The sequence below is a fragment of the Muscardinus avellanarius genome, assembly GCF_963383645.1.
Source record: "Muscardinus avellanarius genome assembly, chromosome: 17".
In the NCBI taxonomy this organism is placed as follows: domain Eukaryota; kingdom Metazoa; phylum Chordata; class Mammalia; order Rodentia; family Gliridae; genus Muscardinus; species Muscardinus avellanarius.
Genome location: NC_137803.1, coordinates 18,745,763 through 18,767,823, shown reverse-complemented (window position 1 = coordinate 18,767,823; position 22,061 = coordinate 18,745,763). Strand labels below are relative to the sequence as shown.

General features: G+C 40.5%; 1 protein-coding gene across 2 annotated transcripts in view; it reads left to right on the top strand.

Moving 5' to 3' along the window:
• The window catches only part of WDR7 (WD repeat domain 7), a gene marked incomplete at both ends in the record, with an annotated part of 323,548 nt that overhangs the window by 213,831 nt on the left and 87,656 nt on the right, over positions 1-22,061 (top strand). For both annotated transcript variants that reach the window (XM_080714515.1, XM_080714514.1), the window contains 3 exons: positions 14,098-14,215; positions 17,297-17,446; positions 18,165-18,247. In XM_080714515.1, the coding sequence (XP_080570641.1) occupies positions 14,098-14,215; positions 17,297-17,446; positions 18,165-18,247 (351 nt within the window). The remainder of the gene's footprint in view (positions 1-14,097; positions 14,216-17,296; positions 17,447-18,164; positions 18,248-22,061) is intronic.

Sequence of the window (22,061 nt, the reverse complement as noted above, 5' to 3'; positions counted from 1 at the left end):
TTTGGTAGTTTGGTTGACATCATCTTTATTATACAAAATTTTGGAGATGGACAATGAAAAGAAAATGTGTTTCTATAATTTTAATATAATTAAGATTGAGCCCTTAGTCAGTGAGTGATCTGTGATAGGGTTTTCCAATTTTATTTATTATACCTGGAGACATTACATAGTATATATAAGGAAAATGATATATACACTTGATAGTTGATCAGAATGTTTTACTAATAGAAAACATGGCCAAACAGTTGGAAGAATTACTCCTTATATTCAGATTAACTTTTAAATCAGCCTTTTTGGAGTTTCATTTGTACAGAGGAAAAGACCAGCTATAAGGAGTTATCAATGCTCCAGGCAGGCGATGAGGAGAGAATCATGGGAGGAGGAAATGAATGCACAAGTACCTGAAACAAAATAAGTGGGAACACACATGGCGCCAACTGGCCAGGAGTGGTGGGCCGGTGAGGGTGCTGGTGCTGGTGGTGGTATGGGAAGAGATCAATGGTGGCTTGAGAACTCAGATTCCTGATGAGGGGGGAGGAGAGAAGGAGGGAAAGAGAGAACATGAAATTTGCCATGGTAGGCATTAAGGATCACCACTGTCTAGCCCCCAATACCACTCACTGAATAGATTAAGCAGTGTTTCCCATTTCTCCTCCCACCAGCACCCAGTAGTCACCAATCTACTCTGAACATTTGACATAAATGGAATTGTGCAGCCTTGGCCTATGGGACTGGTTTCTCCCGCTAGCACGTTTACAAGGTGCATCCATGTTGCAGCAGCATCCTTGCTTCGTTTCTCTTTATAGCTGAATAACATTCCATCGATGTTATACCACACGTTTATCTGTTGGTGATTATATGGCTTGCTTCTCCCTTTTGGCTACAGTGGATAGAGATGTACGAACATTCATGTTTAAGAATTTGTTTCAATGCCTTTGTAGAATTCTAAGAGTAGAATTATGGGATCAGAGGATAGTTCCAGGTTTAACTTGTTGGGAAGTTGTCAAGATGCTTTTCACAAGTAACTACAACATTTATACTCTGACTGGCAAGGTACATGGCTTCATGTTCTTCTCATCCTCACCAGCACTTGTGTATTTTTAGAGTGTAGTCATCCTAGTGGGTATGAAGTAGTAGAGATGTTTGAACTGTCTCATGATGTCTCTGTATTCTTTCTTTCTTTCTTTCTTTCTTTCTTTCTTTCTTTCTTTCCTTCTTTCTTTTTCTTTCTTTCTTTCTTTCTTTCTTTCTTTCTTTCTTTCTTTCTTTCTTTCTTTCTTTCTTTCTTTCTTTCTTTCTTTCTCTTTGTGGGTCTGGGGATGAATCCAGAGGCATTTGACCTCCAAGCTATACCCCCTGCCCAATTTTTTATGCTTTATTTTGAAACAGGGTCTCACTGAGTTGCAAAGGGCCTCACTAAGTAGCTGAGGTTGTCCGTGAACCATGATCCTCCTGTCTCAGCCTTCCAAATGCTGGGATTACAAGCATGTGCCACCACACCCAGCTTCTTCTTTTCTTTATTCCTTTATTTTTTGGTACTGGGAATTGAATCCATGGGTTTCTACCTTCGAGCTACACCCTCAGCCCTATTTTTTTAATCTTTATTTGGAAAGAGGGTCTCACTAAGTTGCAGGGGTCCTCACGAACTTCGATCCTCTTGTCTCAGCCTCCCAAGTACTGTGATTACAAGCATGCGCACCACGCCTTGCTGTCATTAACATATATATATATATATATATATATATATATATATATATATATATATGTTTTTTTTTCCCAGTACTGGGGATTGAACCCAGGGGCATTCTACCTCTGAGCTATATCCCCAGCCCTATTTCTATTTCTCCTTTCCTCCTCCTCCTCCTCCTCTTCCTCCTCCTCCTCCTCCTCTTCCTCCTCCTTCTTCTTCTTGGGGGGAATTGGGGATGGAACCCAGGGGCATTCTAATTCTATGCATTCTATCTCAGAACTATACCCCTAGCCCTATTTTTTATTTTTTTAATTTTTAAACAAAGTCTCTCTCATTAAGTTGCTGAGAGCCTCACTAAGTAGCTGAGGCTTGCTGTGAACCTGGGATCCTCCTGTCTCAGCTTCCCAAGTACTGGGATCCCGAGCCTGTACCACCACATCTAGCCTGATTTATATATTTATATAACATTATATACATTAAATAGGTATGTATGTTTTTATTTGATGGTACTGGGGACTAAACCCGGGAGTGCTGCATCCCTGAGCACTATCTTTAGGCCTTTTTTCAAACTTGCAATCTTCCTGTGTTAGCCTTCCCAGTAGCTGGAATCACAGGTATGTGCTGCCATGCCCAGCATCCTCAACCCTTTAAAACAAACTGGACTTCTCTGCACTTTTCTTCAGAGTTGCCTTCCCACACCCCATCATTCTCTTAGGGTCTAGCATGCTTTGGGCCTATATGCTCTCTGCTGACCGCAAGATGCTTAGAAGTAGAGACCAGAGAAGTAGCTGAAGGCCAGAGGGAATGCCGCAGCTCATCTGCAGATCGAGCCTTCCCTGTCCAATGCTCCAACACTGATTGGTGGGAAGAGTGTGGGATGCAATCTTAGCCACCTTCCCCTCACCTCTGACCATCATGCCTCCCTTGCTGTAGGGTTAGGGCTAAATAGCTATCTCATAAGGCTGATGTTAGGTGAGTTTAGGTTTCCATCATTTTGAGAAGAGTAGTCAGCACATCTCAAGACACTCCGTGCATGTTACTGTGTGGTGACAGTATTGGCAGTGATGCCAATACTACAATGCCAATGTTACAGTCCCTGAGCTCAGCACATCAAGAGCGGCTGAGCCCCTTTCTGGAGGAAGCAGCGCGGTGAGGGAGACTTTCTGGATAGAGCAGGCTAATGCTCTCTCAGTTGGCTTTGAGGATCGGGATGGAATGTGATCACGCCCATGAGCTTGTACCCACAGTACACAGCAGCTGGCCTTTGCGTACAACTCCCCACGACATTTCCATCTTCGGCCTCCCCCTGGCTACACCTGCTGCATCTGTCCTTGGAGGAGGCCACCGTGCTGGCTGCGGTCACCACTGCCCTCCAGGTTTATGTTCAGAAGCCGTTAGCATGTTCTGATTGTCCACAATTTTGCTGTAGCCTTTGTAAAATAGCTGATTTTCAAACTTGAGCTAAACACAATTTCAGCAGGGCAGTTCCTGTTTTGCTACCTAGGAGGAGAAGCCTCTGCTTTAGTTTTAGTATTTACAGTTTTTATTTTGTGCTAAAATAAATGTGCATTAAGCTTGTGTGTCAGCAAAATCAAGATGCACTTGCATTTCATCTGCACGCAGTGTGTCTACAGACACAGATACCATAGTCTTCAGTAGGTAATTTAAGTCTCGCTGTTACATCCTTTTTGTCAGGAAGATGAGTATGACTCTCCATCCACAACTGAATAAATGAATATATCAGCATGTAGCCTTGAGGGTTCCAATGTAATTTTCATCATGATAAATTGCATAATAAGCAAGAAAATGTTTGCTTATTAATCTATAACAAGATTTAGATTGAAAATGGCCTGGTACATCCATGATACACTTGGTACCGACTGCGGTGGACTGAGATGGGGGAGCAGCGTTGTACGCAGTGGGTCAAGCGCGCGCCTTGCCTTCACAGTGCCTGCTGCAGTGCCCCTTTTTGTGCCTGATTTACTGTGCACAGAATAACCGTGCTCAGCTGCCTTGCTGTTTGTGATGTTAAGCTTTGCTATATGAAAAAGCTTTTTTTTTTTTTAGGTACTGGGGATGGAACCCAGGGGCATTCTACCTCTGAGCAACACCGCCAACCCTGTTATTTTTTTTATTCTTTCTTTTTTATTGTTTCTCTTTCTTTCTTTTCCTTTTTTTTTTTTTTTTTGGCGGCACTAGGGGTGAAACCCAGGGGCCTTCTACCTCCAGGCTACACTCCCAGACCTATTTTATATTTTATTTGGAAACAGGGTCTCACTAAGTTGCTGAGAGCCTCACTAAGTAGCTGAGGCTGGCTTCGAACCCGTGCGATCCTCCTGTCTCAGCCTCCCAAGCGCGGGGATTACAAGGTGCACCACCACGCCCAGCTCTATTCTTTATGTTTGAAACAGGGTCGTACTAAGTTGCGGAGGGTCTAATTAGCTGAGGCTGCCCGCAAACCGCAGCCCTTCGGTCTCAGCCGCCCGAATGCTGGGATTACAAGCGTGGTCCACCACGCCCAGCTTGAAGAAGCTTTTCTGTTAGGCTAGTGCTTTCTAAATTTCAGTACAGGTTTATCAAAAAAGAAAAATACAGAATAGGAAATGTTCTCTTCTTTAGTCCCATTCTTGTAAGTTTAGGAGGATGGGCTTGGGGGAGGGGCGGCTGGCTCAGGCCCAATTCTGGGGAACGTGTGTCACAGCAGAGTTACTCTGTGCCTCTCTCCTGTTTATGGACGTCCCCTGTCAAGTCTGTATGTTGATTGACTGATGAGGGGTAGTCTCTCATATGAATGACAGCGGAGTCAACATGGCAGCTGGGGAGGCTGGGAGGAGAGAGATGTCTCTATCTACTCCTGCTGACCTTCCACTAGCATCTTGCTTTTATTGAAGATAGAACCAAAACATTGTAAGATATTGATCATAAGAAGTAACAAAGCAATCATGGGGTGAGTCAGACCAAGGTAGTTACAGATAAATCAGGGAAGGGAAGGGTAAATAAGGAAACTGTTGGGGTTTTTGCTTATTGGTCAGGGTCCCTGGTTATCGGTCCCTTTTGGTCCTTGGAAACTTGTCTGCCTCCAAATGATTCCCACTTGAGCGGGCAGTGTGTGCCCTCTCCCAAGCTGGACCGAGGTGACCCCAAAGCAGATGACTAACAAGGCTCTCAACACTAGCTGATTCCTAAACAGGTCCTCTACAAAGCGTAGAGGCTTCAAGGTTAAGAGGGAATTCTTTCCAGTTGATTGCAAGTGTATTGTAGAAATACAACTTCAAATTTTACATCTAAAAAGCACAAGATCAGCAGTTGTTTTCTAGTCTGGGGTTCTCTTGCCAAAATTTAAACTATGTTTATTAATTAAGCAAGCCTTTTTGGGAGGTAACTGATAGGTGGAAGGGACGATATTAGGTCTTCATAGTTATGAAGTATAATCAAAGATCCTGTCTCCAAGGTACAGAAAAGATAAGATATGTCCAAAGATAACCATGGAGGTTCAGGGCCTGGTAGGATGAAACAGCTGCACAGCCAGAGATTCTCTTCTGATTCTTCATTCGGATGATTAGGAGGGTGGAGGGGAAGAAGAGGGACATGCTTAAGGACAGGTGGAAAAGCACAAGCATGCCCAAAAGATGGGGACATCACCTTAAACAAATGGTGAGCAGAAGTAAATATTGTCCTTAACTAATTTTCTCATTCCTTGCTGAACTTAAAACTGAGATGCTCCTATCTAAAACTGACAATTCCAGCCGGGCATGGTGGTGCACGCTTGTAATCCCAGTACTTGAGAGGCTGAGACAGGAGGATCACAGGTTCTTGGCTAGCCTCAGCTGCTTAGTGAGGCTCTCCGCAACTTAGTAAGACCTTGTTTCAAATATAAAGACTAAAAACTAGGGCTGGAGGTGTAGCTCGGAGGTAGAATGTCCCTGGGGTTCATCCCTAGTACTGCAAAAATAAAAATAAAAATAAAACTGACAATTCCTTCCCCGTTATCTTTGGGGAATAGAATTAAGGCCAGAGAAAGGATTGCTTTGAGGCATTACTTTAGAAACAGTTTGTTACAGAGAGTTTTTTCTTTTAGCACCTATCACATACCTATCACGGTACAAGGGGTCCAGTGATCCCGGAGCAGTCCTCATAACAGACGCTCGCTACCTACACAAGTCACAGATGTGCTTATCTCGTTACACAGAAGCCCAGGAAAATAGACATGATTACTCCCATTTTTCACATGAGACAAAAAAAAAAAAAAATGAATCTGAGAAAGAAACCATCCCTTGTCCACAGTAACCCTATAGTCAGTGAAAAATACTGGATCTAATGAGGTCTACCTGACTCCAAAGCCAGTGCTCCTTACACTGCCTTCTTGCATTCAGACTCTTGGCACCTCCGGAAGTAAAACAACTTCCTCCAAGCACATGGAAGTGGCTGAGTCAGAATTTTTAGCATCCTTTCATATTTTTAAAATATATTGAATGGCCAGGCATGGTGGCGCACACTTGTAATTCCAGCACTCGGGAGGCTGAGACCGGAGGATCAAGGTTCACGGACAGCCTCAGCTACTTACTTAGCGAGGCCCTCTGTAACTTAGTGAGACCCTGTTTCAAAATGAAGAATAAAAATAGGGCAGGGGGTGTAGCTCAGAGATCGAATGCCTCTGGGTTCCATCCCCAGACCCGCAATAAATAAATAAATAAATAAATAAATAAATAAATAAAATATATTTAATGAAATTATTTTCATTAAGGATTTTGTACCTTCTAGAAACTAAAACCTTACTTAAATATCAATAAAGTCCTTGAATGCTTGGACCCTGAAGTATGTATTCATTCTTATTCATTCATGCCATGTGACAAGTAATTTGCATGCAATAAACTTTTAATAAAGTCATGGGATTTTAGAGATGCAAATTTCCCACAGTATCTGATGCAACGCCTTCAGTGATCTAAAAGAAAGTTTAGAGAGATTAAGCATCTTGTCTGAGGTCAGCCTTTATTCTAAGACCCAGGACTCCCACTCAGGTTTCCTGCCTCCCATTTTGCTGCTCTTGAAGCATGTGATTCTCCCACCCTTTACCTGGCAGGTCACATGACCAGAGATAGAGGCTCAGATGGGGAAATCTTTATTTTTATTTTATTTTATTTGTTTTGCATGTCTGGGGATGGAACCCAAGGGCATTTGACCTCCGAGCTACACCCCCTGCCCTATTTTTTATTCTTTATTTTGAAACCGGGTCTCACTGAGTTGCAGAGGGCCTCACTAAGTAGCTGGGGCTGTCCGCGAACCGCAATCCTCCGGTCTCAGCCTCCCGAATGCTGGGATTACAAGCCTGCGCCACCACGCCCGGCTAGGTGGGGAGTTCTTTAAATGAATGAGGTGAGCTGTCCATTCACGATGGACCTCTCACTCAATAAAACTGAGTCTGCACTTCACTGAAACCAGAGGTTGAGCCATCCCCAGCTAACTGTGAGAATATATGCAGTATTGTTTTATAAATCCCAAATCCGTGGGATCTGTGTGGTAATGCAAGTATTGATGAAATGTTAGACCCAGTAAAAAATGCTAGTTTATAAATGTGCTAGATAATCCTTGTTGGAAGGCTGGAGTTCCATCTGTCTTTGTTGTGGTCTGTGATTTTGATTCCACCTGCCCAGTTCACAGTGCGGGGCCTTCATTGTGACAGAACAGTGGAGCGATGCAGGCCCAGCTGCTGTGGGGACCAATTTCTCGCTGCACACTGTCACAGCTGAAGGACAGTAGTGAATTACAGAAAACCCATTGCTTTTCGCGGATCCTCACAGCTTCCCAAACATGCAGGGAGAAACATAGACTTATTGGAAACCATACACACTTTGATATCCTGCAGATAAGTGCCATACATTGGAAAGATTCTTTTTGAATTCTGCACGGTTAGAAAAAAGGATTTGACATTTTAGCACAAATCTCAACCATAATTTTAAAATTTAGAGTGGGAAAAAGAGCACATTATGCAAATGCTAATATGCCTTAGGATCCTATATATAGACTATTTTTCCTGTTCCTGTGAAATTTATTTAGAAAACATATTTTTTGAGGAAGCCATTTAAGGTAATCATGTTAGCATAACGTCACTGGGAATATAATCAGCATATAGGAGATAGGTCTAACAGATGGACTTTTGGAGGAATTTCTCCTTTTGTGTTTAAGAAGTGTGGGCCATGTATGAGTTACGAAATTAAAGCCTAACTTGACTGAGAGGACTTGAAGATTTCTTGTTAGATGAGGACAAATGCTGACACATCTGTTTCACCAGGCAGGAGCAGGATGGAGATTCTAGATGTATATAATTAGGTATGTATTTTCTTTTTTTTTTTTCTTTTTTTGGGGGTGGTGGTACTGGGGTTCCTGGAAGCCGTTTTACCTCCGGGCTACACTCCTGGACCTATTTTATATTTTTATTTGGAAACAGGGTCTCCTAAGCCAGCGCGCGAGGCTGGCTTCGAACCTGCGCCATCCTCCTGTCTCACCCTCCCAAGCGTGGGGATTACAAGCGTGCGCCACCACGCCCGGCTAGGTATGTATTTTCAAAACAACGGTCTTCTTTGTTTTTGATGAGAAGTGTTTTCAGTGCCCTGTTACTGTTGACCTAGATTTATAGGCTATTTGATCAACGTTTTTTTCCTCTGAATATTTTCTTACATTATTTCTTAATTTGACAGATAGTGAAGTCTGATAATTTTATTGTATTTATCTATGTGTTTATATATTGTAGTGCTTAGGGTTGAACCCAGAGCCATTGTATCTCTGAGCTACACCCTCAGTTCTTTTTATTTTTTATTTTGAGACAGAGTCTTGCTATATTACTCTTTAATGGCCTCAAGCCTCAAATCCTCCCTCTTGGCCTACCAAATACTGGGATTATAGGCATGCACCGCTACACCTGACCACTGGACAATTTTAGATGGTGACATTTAACCAAAGTGTCCTTATATGTAAAGTGACCTTATATGCTTTTACCATGATGGAAGAGGACTAAGAACAGAGTTAATGAGCAGTCACGTGAAGAGTGAGCTCAGCCTAAGGAGACAATTTTTTGTTCATGATTTTTATTTATAATATCTAACATCTATGCTATTTCATATTGTATATTAAAATGCTGAATACAACATGGAGTCCATCTTGTCCAATTTTTTTTAATGAAGACTGAAACCAAACGTCCATCCTATAAGCCTATAAAACAAATGATCTGTTTAACAGCCATACAAGTGGAATCAGAAAAAGGAGTGCATTGTGTGTTTATATACAGATTCCAGGATCAGGCAGGCGCTTGCTTCCTTTCTAACCTTTCATAGTATGACTTTGTTCATTCTACATTAAAATATACTACACACAATGTACTCTTGCTTTTAAAGATAACGACATGTAGACTTAGACTTTTTGGGGGACTACCAGATCAATTGCTTTGACTTCATTGCCTGATCAATTCAGTCCAATAACTGGTGTAAGCAATATTTTTTTCTCCTGCCAAATTTGCTAGCTAACTTCGTGGTTATGCACTAGCCTAACTATTGAGCTCCCACTGTGTCCAAGGGCTGTAAGAGGCATTCCGAGGGGGGTGTACAAGTTTAGAAGGCATTCTCTCAATCTGCAGAGAGTTCATAATACAAAACTAATTCATAAGGCCTGAAAGAATGGGATTCAGTGCTAAGGGCTCTCAATAAATGGGCTTTGTTGTTGGTTGTTTTGTTTCAGTAGATAACTGGGTGCTAGAGCGATTGTAAAATACCATGTGAGAAAGACAAAAATTAATCAGAGGAAAGGGAGGAGAGGGTACCAAGGAGGAAGAGAGTAGGGAACAGCATTAGCAAAATCCTGGAGTAAGTAAAAGAACAGAATTTTAGGGGACAACTTTGAAATTAGCCTAGCCTCCAGAGGATGGTATTGAAAAGAATGAGTGAAACTAGATTGTAAAGGGCCTGGGATTTTGAGATTTTCCAAACCTCAAGCCAAAGAGGTAGGATTTTCTTAAAAGTGGCAGGAACCCAGTGGAAGTTTTTAAGCAGGGTAACCATGAAATAAAGTTAGTGCTTTGGGACTATTGCTCTGGTGATGGTGCCCCAGGTAGAGGAGACTCCGCTTCTTCCCTTACACTTGGGCAACCTCCCACACTCTCAGCCCTCCCCCTTTTGCTCTGTGGATGCCCTCAAGGTCCCCACAGAACCCTGACATCAGAGCCATATCTATGTCCACAACAGTCTGGTGTCCTGGGCTCAGACTGCCAGAGGCTCTGAAAGGAATCACCCGATTGCACACATTGCTGCTTTTGCAAATTGTCGGGGTTTCCAGCTTACACTGAACTCGACAGGCTATATGTCTTTTGTTTTGCTTTGTGGTACCGCAGATTGGACCCAGGTGCATTCTACATCCAAGCTATACCCCCAGTCCTATTTTATTTTCATTCTGAAACAGAGTCTCACTAGGTCGATGAAAGTCTTACTACTTGCTGAGGTTGTCCTTGTACCTGTGCTCCTCCTGTCTCAGCCTCCCAAGTGCTGGGACTACAAGCTGGTTCATTTCCTCCCATGATGCCTTAAAGCTCCTTTTCCAGACTCTGCCACCACTTTTCTTACCAAAAGAAGTTCACAGATTCCCCCAATTCACAAGGTCCTTTGCTGCTATAGAAGGGTAACAAGTGGTTATGCCTCTAATTTGAAGCTGGTTCCTGTTCGAAGGCTCCTTTTCCTTTGACTCCTATTTGTGAGAGACAGCTTGGGTCCAAAGAAACATCCATTTTGCACATAACCTAGAGTTCTCACTGCCTCACTCTCCCTCGGCCCCTCTTCCTCTCTCTCTCTCTGTCTCTTCTTCCACTGGACATTTCTCTTCCATGCAAAGAACAGGGAAGGGGGGGGGGCTGAGAACTGTCTCTGGTTTCCAGCTGCAAGAGCTCTCAGCTGTACACAGCTGGGGAGGAATGGGGCTTGTCTGGGCTTCAGGGGGGCACTGGAACTCTTGTTCTGCAGAAGCCAGGCTCTTAGCACCTAGGAAGCATCTATGAGGAGAGTAGACAGAGCTGCGACGTATACAGCAGGACTAATCCCTTGCCTATCATTCCATTTCTCTTGATACGACCCAGCTCTTTCGACAGCCATATCACTAACAGACATAGATAGGTATGTTTCATTTACAACCCTAAGCAATTCACAAGCTCAGATTAGTAATTATTGCCTACCCCGTGCCTGTAAAAGTGTAACCACTCATAAGACTTCTTAATTAGCTGGATTTAATCTTTTTGAGGATTTATGGATCCCAGTTCTGTTTCTTGGTATGGATGCTCTCTGTTACAGCTTTCTACTCATTCCAGTTGAGAACAGTGTGCCTGTATCTTCATTGAAACCTCTGTTGATACTGAATAGTATTGCTGAAGTCCAAGTATTATAATAATCACCAGAAACCCCTCTCAGGGATGTAATCCAACCATTCATCTAAAGCTGCGAGTCGAGCCATGTTACCAGTTCTTTACCCCAATTAACCGTACTACCCTCATGCCCTCCTCCCCTTATTTTCTGCTATCCCGAATGACATTTTGTTAATCTCCCTTATCTTCAGAAAATATGTTCCACGAACCCCAGTGGATGCCTGAAACCAATGCATACTATCAAGCCCAATATATTCTATAGTTTTCCTATATATACATACCTAGAGTAAAGTTTAATTTATAAATGAGGCACAGTGAGAGATTTAAAACAGTAGCTAATAATAACTAATATACTGATATTAAAGTTATATGAATGTGGTCTCTCAAAATGTCCCATTTTGCTGTACTCTTCTTGTGGTGACATCTGTGAAGAGGTGAAGGGAGGTGAGGCACGCAGGCGCTGTGACACAGTAGCTACTCCCTAAGCACTGCCTGAGCGCAGGTGCTGCTGTAGAGCGGCGGTCTGATGAGCAACATGGCTACTGATGGGTGGGCAGCATGGAGTGCATGGATACTCTGGACAACAGGCTGATTCACATCCTGGGCCAGATGGAACAGGACAGCATGAGATTTTATCATGCTACTTAGACTGGCATGCAACTTAAAACCAATTGAATTATTTCTGGAATGTGTTTGTTTGTTTGTTTGTTTTTGGTGGTACTGGGAGTGGAACCCAGGGGCTTTCTACCTCCGGGCTATACTCTCAGACCTATTCTATATTTTATTTGGAAACAGGGTCTCACTAAGTTGCTGAGAGCCTCACTAGGTAGCTGAGGCTGGCTTCGAACCCGTGTGATCCTCCTGACTCAGCCTCCCAAGTGCAGGGATCACAAGCATGGGTTACCACGCCCGGTTTGGAATATTTTATTTGACATTTTGGAAAGCAAAAAGACAGATAAGTAGGGACCACCGCTCACTACTGCCATGGCTTCTCATTCAGCTTCCCTGGCACTGATTTCTCATTTGTGAAACGTTGAGGGATATTCTGGGACAGGTGCAAGAGGGCATGAAATAAATAGCACAGGCCAGCCTGGTTTGTGTCCAGTTCTTTTTCCTCTATGTCATCATTCCAGATGTGGGATGAGATAGATGCTCTTTTTCTGTGGCCAATTGCTTGTCGGGGATGTTGCTTGGGGAATTTGTCCCACTCTGGCCTTTCAATATCATTAACCCCTATTCATCTAAACCGATGGAAGAAAGGAGACCTCATAGGGGAGCTAAAACTTTTAATTAGCTTTTGAGTGTTTTTGAAACTTGATCTAAAACATATATATGTAATCCAAATTTTATAATAATTATTAAGCAATCCAGCCCTGGCACTACTTACTCCCATATAAACATTTCCTTTCCTGAACTGTCAATAGTAAAGTTTAATACAAAATAGGAACTGACTGCCCCTCTCACTGACCACCTCTTTCAGCCCTGCTGGGGCCCCCGGGCTTGGAGCCTTTCTGGACTCCAAGCCAGAACCTGTTTACAATGCATCCTTGAAAGACTGTATTTAAGGCTATATATATATAAAAAACAGAACAAAACTCACTCCTGCCTGTGAAGCCATTAACTTTACAGGGGGAACCTGTAGCCATTTGTCTTTTGTTCAGTATGTGTTTGTTCTCTCAACTCACACTTTTTCTTTTTGTTGGTAAACATTAAAGAAAGATCTTCGTGTTTCTTTTGTCTGAATTCTTGCTTTGTATCTACCCCCAGTTTGGGGGGGGGGAAAGGCAAGACAATTATATATTATCAGAGTTTTAAGCAGTATAACAGTTACAAAAAGTTTATGAAAGGATATTCTATAAGCAGTTTGCCTCCTCTAACAATGAGGAGAATGTCTGTGTCTTTATTTCCAACTAAACATTAAAATTATGTTTCGATCAATTGCAGAAATACCTATAAGCCCTCTGATAATTTTTAGTAAACATAATTCAGCTTATACATGAAGCACATAGACTTATATTTTGGAGTAAGATGCATCTTAATGTGTCCTCATACCCATATTTAAATATAAAACTTACTAAGCTAGAGAAACTACAGCTGAGTGCAAAACTCCTCTTTGTATATAGTTAATACACAAATCACCTGCCACAATTTTAATTAGAAGCCTTAATACTTTTCACAGTGATTTAGATGTAATATAAAGTAAACCTGGAAATAAGAGCTGTCATTTTTATGGGTCAGAAGTATGGAATTAATACAGTGTCGCTAACCTTTTAGGACCCTAATATTGTCACATTTGGAAAGTTTTATTTCATGGTGTACATAGCCTTATAAATAGTCTGGACGGTGCCAGGCCATCTGTTTTTTATATAAGTTGAATTAGTATCAGTTAATTTAATTTTTGCATCAGTACTAAATAACTATCAGCAGAGCATGCCCATTGGCAGATTGTTTCTGTTTCTGCAAAGTACCAGTTGTGGGGTGAACTAGTAGTGCTGATGATATTTCAAACTCAAAATAATATGCAAACAAAGAGTAACTTTGTCATGCTCAGTCCTTTTGATGACTTTACAGGCAGGAGTGAGTTTTGTTCTGTTTTATATACACAGCCTTAAATACAGTGTTTCAAGGATGCATTGTAAACAGGTTATTATTACCTTTAACTTTTTTAGGACAGAGTTTGAAAAGACCCGGTATGATATTCACTCCTGTCTCTTTCCGAGCTTTGGAATACGTATTCAGAACTAGTTCTTGATAATTTGTTAACAAGGCGTTTTTAACACTTTGGACAGATGCACATACTGTTTTCAATCTTCACGGTTAATTATTCGATTTTGTATTTGATGCCAGAACACCCTGACTCCTAATCACAGCTCATTGTTGCTAGTCCATTATATTCTAACTGTTTGAGTGCTCCCATCGACCTTGAACTGACATTATAAGCTGTGTCTAATCTTTTCAGTCTATATTCCTAATGCTTCTTTTCTTTTTCCCTTTTTTTTCTGATCCTCTTTAGCATCACAATGGGTCTGCCTCTGAGCCCAGCCGCTGACTCGGCCCGCTCCGCCAGGCATGCCCTCTCGCTCATTGCCACGGCCAGACCTCCCGCCTTCATCACCACCATCGCCAAAGAGGTGAGCGGACCCTCAGCCTGCCCCTCTTCTCCTGGGGAGGAATTATTTGATACTGGAAACCGAGGGTCTGTACCTACAAATAATCTTTCAGCTTGGGCTGAAACAAAGCAGGTTAATAATTTAGTGCTGACGTGATTGCAGAGGGGATGCATGTATCTGGATTCCATAGCTTTCTGCTTTTGTACTCATTTCTGTGCTCGGAGCTAATTCACTTGAAAATATTTGACCTTAGTTTCTCGCTCTGAAGTAGAGCAGCCCAATGCATAAAACCGATGAAAGGTATGCGCCTTGTCTAAGAGTAAGGACCTACTTGTAATCAAACCTAAACTTCTTATTTAGTGCAGGTTCTCCAACTGTAAACAAAAAATGTAAGTCATAAATTTGCTAATTGTTTTTCCTATTACATGTCACAGATAAAGACTTGAATGCCAATTGATTCCCACATTCTTAGTGTTCTAACTAATTGCCCACATCTAACTGAAAAACTAGTAAGGAACAATGAACCAATTATAGGATCTTCCCTGTAGGTCTTAGGAGTGGGGGAGAAAGAAAAGGATGATAAGCTCCTAAATTTTTTTTAAAGATTTGTTCCATTTCAGCATGAATAATATGCAGACTCAGTGTCCGTAGGGTACGGGCTCTGTCTGAGTTGTTTTTCCTGTAGCTATGCTGAATTTTTAAAATTCTAAATAAGTACCTCTGAGTCTACTCTTGATAACCTGAACCCTATAGGGCCTATGTCTGCCCCGAGCCATCCTTAATAGGCGTGTTGTAAATATTTGTGATGTGAAGGGAGGGAAAAAGGTCCTAACAGCAATTTGTACAGGTGATTATGAGGCTGTGGAACCTTGAATTCACATCTAAATAAATGTATGAGCTGGAAGGTTTTTTTTGTTGTTGTTTTGTTTTTTTCTTTTTTTTTCTTTTGCCATACTGGGATCGAACCCAAAGACATTCTACCTTTAAGTTACACCCTAACACTTTTAACTTTTTATTTTGAAATGTGTTCTTGCTAAGTTGCTGAAACTGTCCTCAAATCTGAGATCTTCCTGCTTCAACCTCCCAAATACTGGATTGGAAGTGGATTGATGTTATAGTAAAGTTCCACTGTATTTTGAATTATCTTTTTTTTTTAATTTGGCAGTTTCATTTATTGGAATCAAATGCTTGTACCTTTTTCATGTGGGTTAGAAATGTTAGAAATGTTTTATCAGGATTTCCTATTCAAGAAATAGAGACAGGTAGTAATACTGATTATACTGGATAATTCTTACTTTTACCTGATAGGTCTTTAATATTAACTGGGTGTTTGAACCTTATTTCACCATTTACATGAGTATTTTTAAATCAACCATTAGAATACCTATGCTTTGTATTCATTCTGCTCCAGCTTTTGGTTGGAAAGATTTTTATAAAAGTGTGTGTATATATATATATATATATATATATATATATATATATGCACATGCACACACACACACACACACACAATGTTTATATGTTTATTACCTTTTTTTTTTTTTGGTGGTACTGCGGATGGAACCCAGAGGCTTTCTACCTCCAGGCTATACTCAGACCTTTTTTTTTATATTTTATTTGGAAACAGGGTCTCACTAGGTTGCTGAGAGCCTCACTAAGTAGCTGAGGCTGGCTTCGAACCCGTGCAATCCTCCTGTCTCAGCCTCCCAAGCGCGGGGATTACTAGTGTGCGCCACCACGCTCGGCGCTTACCTTTTAAAAACAAGTTTTCCACTTCACTTTTTCATATCAGATTATTAAGTGAAATTTCTGGCGTATTTCTCACCACTAGACCCTTCACTGCCTGGAGCTCACTGCTCCATGGTTAACTCAGGGCTAGTCCAGGGCCTTGTCAATGTGCTGTCTCCTCTGGACTATCAGCTTACAATTTGTTTGGTGAAAATTGCACTGGGTTTATATTATTTTCCATGCTCGTTATTTCTGAGCACATGCTCGTCTGGATTTCCCAGTTTGATTATAAAATACTTATGCGAGTGGTAGGAGGCAGGAAGTGCTTAAGTACCATTTATCATTATTACCTGAGAATAAGGATTATCTCTCACACTTCTGAGCACCTCCTGTTTTATCTTCTTTAGTGTAAATTGTTCTTGAATTCGTAAATCTTAAGTCTGTTTTTTAATGTGATAATATTGTATTAAGTTCTCACTCACAAAATCTGTATAGAAGTTTACTAGGCAAGACTTATTATTGTACTCAATATTTTTTATGATCAAAAGTATTTCCTGATCCACCATGGTGGTGGCTTTTATTTATTTTTGAGGACAAATTATTCAGCTGTTTATTATACATAAGACCTCAAGACTACACTACAAAGGGTTTTTCAATTCATTTAACATTCCAATACATACAGCAAGTCCAGAGCTTACAATCTGAACACAGGTATTTAACCTTTTTCATGCTGTTTATTTTACAGTGCACAAAAATCTTGTAATCAAACTGTGTAGTAAAGCACACAAAACTCAATTGGACTGTAACATACCATAGTAGCAGAAACACTGGATTTTATGATTTTCTTTATGTAAATATTGGCTTAAAACCTGCTTTAGTTTTTTTCTTTTCTTTTTTTGTTGTTGTTTCTTGCTAACCCAACACAGAAAAAGAAAATAATAATGTGTCCCATATGATCTTAACCTTCTATTCCAGAGTCCTAAACAGTAGTAACTACTGAATTGTCTTTGATTTTGCTATACTCCTGACGATATCCTTTTATTCACTGCAAACCTTTATAAACATGCTACCAAGTTCACAAACATCCGCCACAGGCTTGATATTTAATTACAAAATAAATTGGATTTCCTGGTTAATAACAAAATAATTGGGTGACTTATAAAAAATGGCTATTTCCAAGTTTCCATTCACATTTACATATCATTTAGCCTTTTTTTGTCACTGTTTACATATAAATACCTGCATGATTTGCTACTGTTGAATCTCTCCCCCAAACCCCCCATGGCATCAGTAAGTAAAAAATAAGTCAGTGGCTGGAAGAGTGAAACTCTATTCTGGGGCCTCCGTCTCTACAGCATAGGAATATTGTTACAGGTGCACAGACATACAGCTCTGGCAGCTAATACCCAGTCGCAGCAGAATATCCACACGACAGCCCTTGCCCGAGCCAAAGGGGAGATTCTGAGAGTCATTGAGATTCTTATAGAGAAGATGCCTACGGATGTTGTGGATCTTCTTGTGGAGGTAAGACAATGCTCTTGTAAGTGATACCGCGATGCCCTGAGTTGGATATTCCAGTGTGCTAATATAAGGTAGCATTATTATTTCCAGAATCTCTTAAAGAGAGAAAAGAGGGAAAGAACAGAGGGGGAAGTGGGCGCAAGAGGGAGAGATCTTTGGAAAAGATCGCCAAAGTCAATGAACTTCTGTGCCATTTCCAGAAGCCTTAATTCAATTTCCTCAAAAATCAAACTGATTGCTCTGTCTTCACTATTCACAGGGAATTGGCCTGTATTTGAGCATTTCTTAAAGGGCATCTTCTCCTTGACTACTTCCATTATTTATAAAACAAATTATTGAATGTGCTTAAACAGAAGCTACCTCTCCTATACATAATCATAAATTGACTTCAGGGTAAATCAGTGTGACCTCTTTATATTACTGCATGGTCTATAAGTCTTTTTTTTTTTTTTTTACAAATAAGACAAAGAGCAGCCTGTTGTATATTCATGCTTAAAATTGCTTATTTTATAAACACAAATACTAAAATCAATTTATCTAAATTCTTTTTCGTCAATGTGTTGTAATTATGCATCATGAGGTTCAGGGCAATAGAAACGCGTGCACACAGCACTTGTAACTATCTAAAAGTTTTATGGCCACGTAAAGCCCAATGTGCTCATGTACAGCTTAGAAAATTAAGACTTGGAAATTCATTTTGAGTTTGTGTTCTCCTTCACAGGTGATGGATATCATCATGTACTGCCTTGAAGGGTCTTTAGTCAAAAAGAAAGGTCTTCAGGAATGTTTTCCAGCTATCTGCAGGTAAGGAAGCCTTTAATAGCAGGCAAAATAAACAATTTTCAGTAACAGATAATTTTAATGGAATGTTTAATGAAGTTAATTCATACATTTTTTTCAATTAGAAAGACAATTATCGGTTAATATCGACTTACTCTCTAAAATGATTTAGTCGATAAATACAAATATAGTAGCACCAGCTATTTGAAATGGGGTCATGAAGACATTTTGCACACAACTTGAAAAATGAGTAAGAGATACACACATGAAGCACGTGTGTATTCCTACAGCCATTACTCGACTTGCTATTTTCATTCAAAATGGAGGCAGGACGTGTCTGATGGAGGGAAGAAGATGGACTTTTGGCCAACAGAAATCTTTTTGTCACCTTTTACTGGCAGATTTTATTTTAATATAATGTCCAATATTTGCAATATGTTCTATTAAGCATAAATGTCTTCCCTATGAGAAAACAGGGAAAGAAACCAAGAAAAATTAAAACTTTTATAAACTGTTAAATATGTAAGTATAACTACATGAATTATGTAGCATATAACTGTTATGAAACACAGATTGTTTTAGTATCCAATTGTAGTAACATTCAGCTTTTTTTTTTAAGTTTGGCTCTCAAAATGTTTATATTTCGAGGCATATTTTGTTAAGAAAATTTTTTTTACCTGTATATAACCAGTAGAAACAGTATTTAAACCTGTTGAAGATAATTGTTTTTGTAGACAACAAAATAACCATAGTTACAGGACATTTTCTTTTTTTTTTACAAGTTTGATAATATTCTTATATTTGCTAGTCTCTATAAAGACACTGTAAAGCTTTAATGCAGTCAGTAAGCTTTCTGAGAGCAGCAACATTGTATTGCTCCACTTTTTGTCTTGTATATTTCCAGGTATTTCAGCAAGAGTTTACTGTATTGATTGTACTCTGAACCTTCCATATCTTTGTTTATATTTGCAGTAGTCTTTTATAAATCTTAGTCTTTTTGATTCTGCAGCTTCTGCCTTATACTACCTTAAAGATAAACCATGAACCCAGATTAAAAAAAAAAGTCATGTTGCACCATACATGTGTACAGATATATCTTTTCTTGTGATATAGCTTAGGCACATTAAAATACATTAAAATTTTTAGTGTTGTGTCACGTGTCATATAAATTCTGCATTTTGTTCTTGTTAAAAATTATAGGTATTAAATCTTTTGTACAGTTAATTGATTTTAAGGACACATGTAGGCCTGGGATGTGATTCAGAGGTAGAGCATTTGTCTAGCATGCGTGAGGCCCTGAGTTCTGTCTCCTGTACTACAACAAAAAAGAGGGGCCGTGTTGCTGGGTGCAGTGATGGCACACACCTGTAATCCCAGTACTTGAGAGACAAAGACAAAAGGATTGCAGGTTCAAGGCCAGCCTTAGCAACTAGCGGGATCCTGTTTCAAGATAAAAAAATAAATAAAAAGGGCTGGGTGTGTCGCTCAGAGGTAGGATTCCCCTAGGTTCAATTCCTAACACAAAGACAACAACAACAAAAGCATGCGTGTAGCTGTTATTTTCCCAGCTGATTGTTCTCGTGTACTTAGTGGAGGCAGGTGATGAGGAAGCAGTTGTATCTGGACTCATCTCCCTGCATGGTAACAGAGTGGTCCTGTAGCCCAGCCACTGCCATGCCACAATGCTTCCTGGAGTTAACATGAGTGGATTGCTCAGTGTGGAGGGGCCACTTTTCGTCCCTTTTCTAAGTCACCCTCTGCTGCTACATTTCCACTTCCTATTACACCAAACCTTAGCTTCTTGAATGCTTTATCATGTGTATTTGAATAAACTCAGAGCCTCTAAGGAAATACCTAAAGACATTTCTTCAGCTCTGATGTTCCAGTGAGATACCGCTGGTTTTTAAGACTTACTCTAGCCAGGTGTGGCGGTGCAGCATTGTGTAATCCTTGTACTTGGGAGGCTGAGACAGGAGGATTGCAGGTTTGAAGATAGCCTCAGCAACCTAGTGAGACCCTGTTTTAAAACAACAAATAAAATAGGACTGGTGGGTAGCTTAGAAGTAGAATGCCCCTGGGCTCAATCCCCAGTACAAAACAAAACAAAACAAAACCCTTGTCCTTAGTACCACAGAATGCCTGCCAGTGGTTTTAAAATACATTTCATCGGCTGGGCGTGGTAGTGCTTGCCTGTACTCCCAGTACTTGCAAGGCTGAGATAGGAGGATTGCAGGTTTGAGAACAGCCCCAGCAAGTAGTAAGACTCTTAGCAACCTATGTTCCAAACATAAAAAAATAAAATCGGGTTGGGGATGTAGCTTGGAGGTAGAATGCTTTTGGGTTTGATACCAATAAAATAAGATAGAACACACATGGTCTGTTTATGCCTCTGAGTATTCTGGTCTATATGTCTCCATGAAGTGAAACCACCAGAGTTGAGTCTGGACCAGGTGTCTGGGCTCCTCCAGAGCTCCCTCCCCACATTCCTGCTCAGAGGAACCTTCCAGGAGAGCATGAGAAAGTGGCCAGCGTGAGGCCAGGGCTGCCAGGTTCAGGCATTCAGGACAGTGCTTACTGGCCTGAGGAGACTCCACGAATTTCTTCGAAATCTAGTTGACAGCTTGTTTGTTTGTTTGTTTTGTCCCAAGGAACCTGGAATATATTTTGAAATTTTTTAGTTTATTTTTAATATAACCAGTAGTAATTTTTAAATTTTACTCAAGCTACTACACAGCTCAACGCCAAATTCTCTGTTTAATTTTAGTAAATTATGGCTTACATCTTTACCTCATTATAACACCCTAATGGCTACCTTCCCTTGCTATATTTTTGCCCTGTTATCATCCTTAAGTCCTCATAAGTCCTTAGCGTGGATGTATATATGCATATATATGTATATGTGCATATGAAAGTTTTCATTTATTCCAAAAAGCTTGAAAACAAATATAATCATTCTAAGCATAACAGCAGCTAATGGCTATTTTCTAAAAATAAAGACTTACTTATAGTAACTAAAAAACCCTAGATCTTCCTGGAATAGTTTATATAGCTGTTGATACGCTTCTGTAATACAAGAAAATCCCTAAAATTTCACTGCCCTTGAGAGGCTATAGAATTCACATTCCTTAAAACAGAGTTACGCAGAATCATTTCACCGTCAGAGTTCCCATCCCTATCACAAATAGGCTGTGTTATTATATAGGAATTTTTTTTTTTTTTTTTTTTTTTTTGGTACTGGGGTTCCTGGAAGCCCTTCTACCTCCGGGCTACATTCCCAGACCTATTTTTACATTTTTATTTGGAAACAGGGTCTCCTAAGCCAGCGCGCGTGGCTGACTTCGAACCTGCGCGATCCTCCTGTCTCTGCCTCCCCAGCGCGGGGATTACAGCGTGCGCCACCACGCCCGGCTTATTATATAGGAATTAAATGGCACCCTTTTTAGAACACAGCTATATTAATAAGACTGTTGCAACACTGAATACGTTTTACATTTATGAATGAGCAGAGTAAGAAGTTCTATAAGGTAACATTAAGAACTCACTCTCTGTGACTCTTGCCATCCCATCTGCCTCTGTTTTCCTTGGCCAGTCTCCCATGTGGTCCTACCACAGGGCGTCATCCCAGCCTCTAGGTTCTTACTCTTAGAGGCAGAATGACTGAGGGTTGTGAGCGATATACTTATTGGCCTAGAATGTAAATACAGCAGCATCCTCAGTTAAAAATACCCTAGACACTAAGACAGTAGAAATCTTTCCAGTGTGTGAGAAATAATCACCAAAGTTCCATCCGGATTCCTGTTAAAATTTGGTTACAAGTTACTGTGTTTCTAAATTTAGG